This window comes from Macrobrachium rosenbergii, chromosome 42 (genome assembly GCF_040412425.1).
Source record: "Macrobrachium rosenbergii isolate ZJJX-2024 chromosome 42, ASM4041242v1, whole genome shotgun sequence".
Lineage (NCBI taxonomy): Eukaryota > Metazoa > Arthropoda > Malacostraca > Decapoda > Palaemonidae > Macrobrachium > Macrobrachium rosenbergii.
Genome location: NC_089782.1, coordinates 46,916,322 through 46,926,321, shown reverse-complemented (window position 1 = coordinate 46,926,321; position 10,000 = coordinate 46,916,322). Strand labels below are relative to the sequence as shown.

General features: G+C 33.1%; 2 protein-coding genes across 3 annotated transcripts in view; one reads left to right on the top strand and one right to left on the bottom strand.

The window, feature by feature from the left end:
* Positions 1-2,547, top strand: part of LOC136828406 (uncharacterized) — a 28,647-nt gene extending 26,100 nt beyond the window's left edge. Inside the window, exon 5 of the mRNA XM_067086434.1 lies at positions 760-2,547. Within this exon, the coding sequence (XP_066942535.1) occupies positions 760-1,061 (302 nt within the window). The 3' untranslated portion in view covers positions 1,062-2,547. The remainder of the gene's footprint in view (positions 1-759) is intronic.
* LOC136828410 (glycine, alanine and asparagine-rich protein-like) overlaps positions 1-10,000 on the bottom strand; it is a 282,803-nt gene that overhangs the window by 249,949 nt on the left and 22,854 nt on the right. The window lies entirely within an intron of this gene.

Sequence of the window (10,000 nt, the reverse complement as noted above, 5' to 3'; positions counted from 1 at the left end):
ATATATGAAAATATATTATTTCGAGGCAGAGCGAATTGATATTAAAGGACGTTTTAGCTTACTGATTGTATATGAATCATGGAGATGTGATAAAAAGTCATATATATATATATATATATATATATATATATATATATATATATATATATATATATATATATATATATATAATATTCACTAGTAAGTACATGGTAAGAGATTTTAAGGCCTTTATTTTTAAGCTCTTAATTTTTATTTTTGCTTCTTATCACCAGGTAGAATTATATAGAAAAATACCTTATTTACTTAGTTTAAGACTTCTCACTGGTCTTATTATAAAACTGTAGAATCAATCGACTCATTACTTCATATAAACTAACCTTATGCCATCACGGACTATTGCTCAAAAGCAGCCTGTAAAGGTGCGTCCACACAACAGTAAAACATATAAAAACGCCGGCAACTATAGCATACATATCACAAATAGGCTGAAAACAAGTCAACGACCGTAAGTAAAGAACGAATCTTTTGCAAATTCTGGACCGATTGCATAAAGCACCGCTTATGACTACCGATAAGTCATTGCGTTGTATTCACCCTTTTTTGTGATGTACATACGACAAGCTGTCGATGTGTGTTTATAACATGTCTTATTGTAGTGTTGATGCATCCTTATGCGTATTGTTTAAAGGTATTAAGAGGCCCGGTGTGGACCTCTACGCTTTCACCAACAAACTGAGACTATACTCAACTTAAATCACTTTTGTTTTCCCTCCGCAGGCCAACATGAGATCACCCAAAGGTATATGGTCCGGAGCCCATTGGCGCGAGCAGAAGACGAACCCCTTTTGCCCAGGAACAGGAACAAATACAAAGAGAGGGAATACAGAGAGAGGGAGTACAGGGAGCGAGAGTACAGGGACAGGGAGAGCCGAGAGAGAGGACTCGGAATAGAAGGAACCATTGTCAAGGGATACTACTGCCACACGGATTACTGCAACAACTCAATAGCGTTGGCTTCCTCCTTAGTCCTACTTCTGCTGCTGAACATCCTCGTGATGCTTCTACGCTGGTGGTACTGAGTCTAGAGAGACCTCGGAAGTCTCTTTTATCTCTCTCTTAGGAGTCTTATGATACAGAATCATTATCATAAAGGGAGGAAGGAAGGTCTTAGTCTATTTCATCGTCAGTTCTTGTCACAAACTTCTGGAAAGGAAGATAGGTCTAACCCGTTTAACCTTTCAAACTTTACCTTTTTATTTTCATCCAAGCTTGGAGTTTCCTTCAACATTTCGACATCCTTACATGACATGGATGACCTTCTATGACACCTTTGACCTCCTAGAAAACACCATCGTTCCCTAGTATGCCCCTCATACCCCTAGTATAAGGTGGTGTTATTCGCGTGTATTTCAAGACTTCTGACAGTTCCTGGCGGAACCAGCTAAAGGAATGAACGTATTGATGATGAATTCTAAAGGAGAAACTGTGAACGGCACGATCGTCGCCTCACGTTCTCTTAACGAACGAAAATGATAGTTGTTAAGCGTTGTAATGTTATGATAAGTTTAGTCAGGATTGGCGTTGGAAGTATTTTGTTTATTTTTGAATCATTTTCATGCTCTGTCATTTCAACTTGCAAATTTAAGCCTGTCTTCCCATTTGTAATTATTAATAAAGCTAAAAATAGTATTTATTCGTAGTAAATGGCAGTTACCAGAATGTGCTATAGTAGCACTGCACAGAGTAGACTATGCTATGCATGGTATTGTAGGCCAATGTTACTGTCACATTTTCATGATGTGATTTTCCCAATATATAATTCATTTGATAGTGCCAAATTGCATGTAATTAGACTATCTTATTGGATTCAATAGTAACCTTACTTTTAGTCAGCGAATGTTCAATAAACTACACAAGTAAAAATATAGGAAGTTAACTAGGTCGAAATGTACATTAATAACGTAGTACTAACAGTTGTAAGAGTATCAGCCCAAAGGACACAAGATCTAAGCCCCACTGCCCGAAAAGAAACTTAATACTTTATGTGTAGCAATGCACAGAGTACAAACGTCTTGGACTTCGTAGCTGTTTTCTGTAGAATTTGTAGTTACTTTGTACCTATTGCTGCTGTTGTTGGAATAATATAGTACAAGTACGGGCTAAAAATCTTGCTCCTAGAGCAGCCCGCAGGACCAAACTGGTACCTATGGATGATATTCTTGCTACAAATGATTAACTAACCTTTTTTAATAAGATAAAAATCGCAGATTCTTATTATTCCATAATGTAAAAGAGAAGACTTTTAAAAACCATTTCAATTACATTTAGGACTTCAGCTTAATATGGGTATCAAAATCAGGACGAGTGAAGAACACTTTAGTTAATAATATAATTCAAGTGAACCTATGTACAGTATTCCTCACATAGATTATTTTATGTTTTCTAGTAAAGCTTGTTGTTACTCATATGTTATGTAGAATTATCTTGTACTCTCAAAAGTACAAATTACGGTAACTATATCTTTTAAGTTGGTTCAAAAGTTGAATAAACCATTTTGAAGTAAAACCGGTTTTATTGCCCCATACGGAATTATGAGAAGCCTAATCGAAACTCTAATTATTATTTACTATGTCAAGCAGTTACAGAGCAGAAATAAAACTGTGCTTATACTTTAAACGTTATATTCACTCAACGAGTTTTTCTGATCAAGGCAGTTCAACGTGCTGCAAAGAAACAGGTGTTTCTTATTTGAAATCATGCTGAGCTAGAAGGAAAATACTGTGAACATTTATTTAGGCGTAACTAGACCGGACAACTTTAAAACGTTTCACAGGATTATGTGAAATATTGATATTTTACTGTGATTTAATCTAATACAGACATCGATTTTGTTCACCCTAGCCAACAATAACAAGGGGTGAAAGGATATCACATCACCCTTCCACTGATCCTAAGAAACCGGGAGAAAATATTGACAGCAGACAAAAAAGCTTAAAAATGGGTCCATTCATCACGTTAAAGGATGTACATGTTTTCCTCGTTTTTAGCGATGTGGTTTATGCTATGGACCAGAAACCGTAATGTTTACCTGCTAAAATAATATCGCTAATAACATGTTGATCGGATGACCCCGGGTTTTTAAGCACCTGAATATTTCCATTAACTAAATGGTTTTTTTTTTTTAAGGTCTGATCTAACACGGTTTCCATAATAAACAATAATAAAGATGAACAATAATTACTGAAACAGTAATATTAACTCCCCATCAACTGACTGCTGATTGACACGTAAGTTGAAAGTTTATATATATATATATATATATATATATATATATATATATATATATATATATATATATATATATATATATATATATATATACATAGGCCTATAGATAGATAGATAGATAGATAGATAACTATAATAAACTTGCACAAAATGGCTGAAAATAGTTAATTTCTTGGCAATAAATCACAAACAGCAATATGAAAAGTGTACCTTTATTATTTTCCCAGCTCCTGCCCTCAAATGTATACAGATTTTGAATAGTTAATAGCAAAAAAAATCGATGATTACAGTAAGAATCATCGATCCTTGCCTCTTAAGCTTTACGTTGTCATAAAAGATTTACAGTGTGAAGTGGATAACTAATAACTGCTTCTAGATTTGTCTCAACCTAAACCTTGGCCTCAATACGGCGAGTTTCTCATGAAAAACTTGTCGTGTGCCGGGAGCCAAGAAAGCATCTATCGATTTTAATACCGAGTTGTGAGTTGAACTATAACAAACGCGTACCCAATGCGGCCAATTTAGGCTATGTCGTTATGTGATCAAGTGATTAGAACAGTTATCTGATATTTTGCTGCATAAAACCATTATATGATAGACTTTATACTAAACTCTCTCTCTCTCGTTTTAATAGTTTACCCTTACATAAAACCCGTTTTCTTCAACTTAACGTTCTCTCTTTTATTGTATGGGGAACTTCTGAGAAATGCCAACTAGCTTGCTACCACGGTCTAGAGAGTATGCTACCTCCTGGTCGTTTAACCCTATCTAGTGCAAGTGTTCAGATATTTTAAATACCATGATGCAAACTGTAGATTCACTACCGATACATCATGAGAGGTAACTGAGAGTTAATATAAAAATTTTAAGATTGCCCAAAATGTCGTAATGCATGAGCTTCATTGAAATTGACGGCGCTGGTTGACTTAGCCCTAACTATCACAATTGGGAAAAGAATGTGCTATCGTCTGCCACGGTAGGCGGTTTTAACTCGTATGACCACCCAAGGTAACTATGTGGCACATGCGCATGTGTAGCTCAAACTATTCTTCAGTAATATATTTGAATGCTTATATATACAAGAACCTTCACACTTTCTCATAAACAGGCCGATTTGTAACGATAAGAAACATATATAAATACAAAAAAAGACGACCTTTATCATTTAACTCATATCAAAAATAAACGAACGATGGGCTTTCACAATTATGTCGTATGTCACGAGAGTAGTCCAGGCCACACGTAGACCTATGCCCACAAACTGTCCAGACAAAAATAACTTTATTATTAAACCAAAGTAACTGGAAAAATAACCTTTAATGATGTCACCCACTAGAACTCGATACACTGAAAAGCGAATGTTAGGCCTTTACCAGATATTTGACTTTACTGGCCTTCCTTACGCACATTTTTCCTATCAAAGCAGTCAAAATTACTTGCTTATTTTAACTAATATTCATTCTATCTAAAAGTCGTTCTAGTGCCTTACTTTACAAAAAAGAAATCTATGTTAGCCTTTATATGTCATCAACGCACAAAGGATGACGGGACCTCAATGAGATATCAGACTTCTGCTCAATAAGTCATTTGGCAAAATACTACTGAAATTGCCCAGTCACTGAACTATTACAGCAAAATTAGAGAAAGACCATCGTTCTTTTTTGTTTGATCTGCGTAGACTATTTGATACAAGCTCGTCTTTCGTTTGCTCGTTTTTTTTTTTTTTTTTTTTTTTTTTTTTTTTAATTTTCGATGTAAATCGGAATGTTTAAGATCTTAAAACAAGGTGCGCGGGTTCTATGTACATATAAGCATTCACATGTATTACTGAAGAAAAAGTTTGCCTACAATATCGGAAACATTGATTTCAGCCGATCACGAGGTACCTATGCTTATGCCACATCAAGCTACATAAAACTGACGTTGGTGAGCGGACAGATGGAATGAAAATGTGATCAACGATCAAAGAGAAATCTACGGAATATCTTTAGTTTCGGAAGATATTTTCCAAAATAAACTCATGAACACTATGAAAAATTTCATAAAAATAATGAGTAACTTGCTATATATGTTCCGTGAAGCCGAAGAACTTTGAAGACAACATAAACCCTGACGATGAGATGCCAAGGAGAGCTTGCATAAGTGATTACCCGTAAGATATGGAAATTAAAACTAGGACCAACACCTTGCGTTTGGACGGCAACCGGAATAGATTCTTTGGAATATTCACGAAATGAGGACTAGTTTTCCCATATAAATATATATATAAATATTGAAAAGTGGTTTTCCATGTATTATTAAGAATAATGTCGGTTGTTTCTTTTAGTGGGATATTGGTAAGAGAGGTTACAGTGAAACTAGCCATTGCAACATCTTGGTTAAAATTGAAAGAGCATAATTCTTTAACAAATTTGGAAGAATTTGAGATGTTAAATTCACTTAAATTCTAACTTTAAGTGAATTTAACATTTCACATTCTTCCAAATTTGATAAAGAATAATGCTCTTTCAATTTTAACCAAGATGTTGTAATGGCTAGTTTCGATGTAACCTCTCTTTTCACCAATATCCCACTAAAAGAAACAACCGGCATTACTCTTATAATATAAGTTAAAACCACTTATCAATGTTTGGACTTAACAAAATAGACTTACAAAAAAATATAATATAAGTATATATATAAATATATATAATTATATATAAATATATAATAAATATATTCATATAAATATATATACATATAAATATATATATATATATATACATATAAATATATATATATATATATATATATATATATATATATATATATATATATACATATATAATATATATGTATATATATAAATATAATTATAAATATAATGTATGTATATATGTATATATATATATATATATATATATATATATATATATATATATATATATATAAAAATATACATATATAATTTATATATAAATGTGTACATATATATGTATATACTGTATATTGTATATATATATATATATATATATATATATATATATATATACATATATATATATATATATATATATATATATATATATATATATATATATATATATATTCTTCCGTATTTTCAAAATTCGTCTCTCAGTCGTCAGCTTTTGAGCAGGAATTTAGTGGCGTGCAGAGACGCCATGTTACAGCTTATCCAAGGGATAGGTCTAAACCCCCAGGTCCCCAATTTGGGATAGAACAATACACTCTTAGCCCCCATCATATGATTTGTGGGGTGTCAGGTAGCCGTAGAGAAGTCATTAATTTAATCAAGGTGAAAACGGGATAAAGTGGGCTATTGTTTTTAACTTTAGAACTTAGCTTTAAGGCCTCTTTCTGCATGAACCTCTTACTGGTTCTGGGAACTGCTTTCAGATTCGACCTATGCCTCTGTTGTGCGCCTCACCCATACTCCAAGACGCTGAGCCATTGGGGCCAAGACTACGCCGTCAGACGCGTCGCTGAAGCCAGAAGAAACAAACTAAATGCACCTCATCTTTTTCTTCATACTGGCTGGACTGCAATCGCCAGAGTATCCATATCTAATTGCAAGAGCTCTGCAACAACAGGTTAAGATACGTCTATTAATGCAACTCCCTGCCAGCTCTGTTCCTTCTTGTGAATTTCTCTCCATATTTTCCAATTTTTCATTCTCCTAAACAAAGGCCCCCTTGTTCAAGCAAAACCTACCAACAAAGCAGCCCATGATTCGCCCCCCATGACTTGTCTTAAGCTCCAGTTTAAGTCAATTCAGTGATCAGAATTAGATTATTCCCACCATAGTGTTAACCAAGGGCTAATTAAACTTAATTGATCAATTCTTCCATGGTACAGACTTAAAGTTTCATACGAGGGAAACTTCTTGATTTGGAATGCTAACCTAGGCTTCTCTTCCAGGAATCCTGTTACTCGGCTCCCATGCGCCTGACCCAGCCTTGTGAATCAATTATACTCAGGAGTACTGCCATTTCTGATAAGTCTGAGAGTCTGATACGCAGTCCCGGGTGATTACCCAGTTCCTTCCCATTGTGCACAAGTGCCGGACCCTTGCAACTCATTCAATCAGCATTAACCGCTTAACATTTCCAAGAAATGCTATTTAGACCAGGCCGGGCGCACACTGAGACACAGGGGGCAGCGCAGAGCAGGGCAGACTCAGGGCAGGGCAGGGCAGGTCAGCACAGGCGTGGTGCGCACAATGAGAAGCAGTCTGTCGTCCTATGCAGGTCCTGTGATCATGGCTGCCGCTCATGATTACTTGAGAAACCTCAGCTCAGAATCTGACTCGGAAAATGAATTCGAGAATACTTTGTTATTATATGACATTTGTAGGGGAAAGAGATCACTGTGGAGAAGTGAGTACATGGCCAAGATATTGGATATTAAAGGACGTTTGTAGCTTAATGCTTGTATATGAATCACGGTGATGTGATAAAACTTCATAATATGGCTGTGTGCGACAAACCCATTACACGGTCAACATGGTAGAGGTGGGTGGATATCGTCTCCAAATACAAAACACCTGAGTTCGACGGGTGATTTGTACATGGGAGCCGATATCCACTTATACCTCTCTTGTGGCGCGCGGGTTAATGCGTCCCTGTAGTCCTGAGTTCCTGTCCTTCGTTGGTTCGAGCCCACGGGACGGCGTACTTATTATCAGCTAAAAAATTCCCCTTCGGTAACATATATGAAAATATATTATTTCCGAGGTAGAGTGAACTGGATATTAAAGGACGTTTGTAGCTTAATGCTTGTATATGAATCACGGTGATGTGATAAAAACTTCATAAAATGGCTGTGTGCGACAAACGCATTACACGGTCAACATGGCAGAGGTGGGTGGATATCGTCTCCAAATACAAAGCACCTGAGTTCGACGGGTGATTTGTACTTGGGAGCCGATATCCACTTATACCCTCTTGTGGCCGCGGGTTAATGCGTCCCTGTAGTCCTGAGTTCCTGTCCTTCGTTGGTTCGAGCCCACGGACGGCGTATTTATTATCAACTAAAAAATTCCCCTTCGGTAACATATATGAAAATATATTATTTCCGAGGTAGAGTGAATTGGATATTAAAGGACTTTTGTAGCTTAATGCTTATATATATATGTATAATTATATGTATGAAATTTATATCACACCGTGATTTATATACAATCATGAAGCTACAAATGTTGTTTAATATCCAATTCACGCTACTTCGGGAATATCCACGATGGGGAATTGTCACCGACGGAGAATTTTATAAGTGCTAAATGGATCAGTACCGCCGGGTCCCGATCCCTCGACACGATACTTCCCAACAACTCCAGTCGACGGTCAAACCTCTGGTGGCGGTACTGATTCATTTATCACTTATAAAATTCCCCTTCGGTGATAATTCCCCATCGGGGATATTCCCGAAGTAGCGTGAATTGGATATTAAACAACATTTGTAGCTTCATGATAGTATATATGTATACATATGTATATATATATGTATATTTATGTATATATGTGTATATGTATATATGCATATATGTATAATACATATAAATGTATATATGTATATATATGTATATACAGCAAATGTATATGTATATGTATATATGTATTTACATATATGTATATGCATGAATATATATATATATATATATATATATATATATATATATATATATATATATATATATATATATGTACTTACATATATGTATGTAAATATATGTATATATATAATATATATATTATATATATTTATATTCATATATATTCATATATATTCATATATATATATATATATATATATATATATATATATATATATATATATATATATATATATATATATATATATCAATTTTTTTATATATAATCATATATATATATATATATATATATATATATATATATATATATATATATATTTATTTATATATATATATATATGTGTGTAAATAAATAAATGAAATATATACTATATAAATATATATATAATTATATATATGTATATATATATATATATATATATATATATATATATATAAAATCATGATAATTACCTTAAATAATGATGCACGTTCATTTTATTTGAATAAACCTACCCTAACCAACCTTGGCATCTACGGAAAATTAACAGTGAATTTGACTGCTTTCTAAAATTAAACAAGCATATACATATATATATATATATATATATATATATATATATATATATATATATATATATATATATATATATATATATATATACATACATATATATGATAATTACCTTAACCAATGCATGTTCAGTAGATGTGAGTAAACCTATCCTAGCCAACGGAAAATCAATAGTGAATTTGACTGCTTTCTAAAATTAAACATATATATATATATATATATATATATATATATATATATATATATATATATATATATATATATATATATATGCATATATATATATTATATAAATATATATATTTATATATATAAATATATATTTGTATATATATACATATATATATATATATATATATATATATATATATATGCACATATATAATCCCAACTATTTTCATTCAAGAGCATTTAAAAGACATACCAAGTAACGATCCTTAGTTGTGAAATTTTTGAGGCTATCATAAATAAGAAAAACTTAAATTAATTTAGCCAACAACAAATTCTAAAGTTCGGTTCAAGGAATCACATGACAGCAAAAGTAGGATTAAAAACATGAAGCTAAA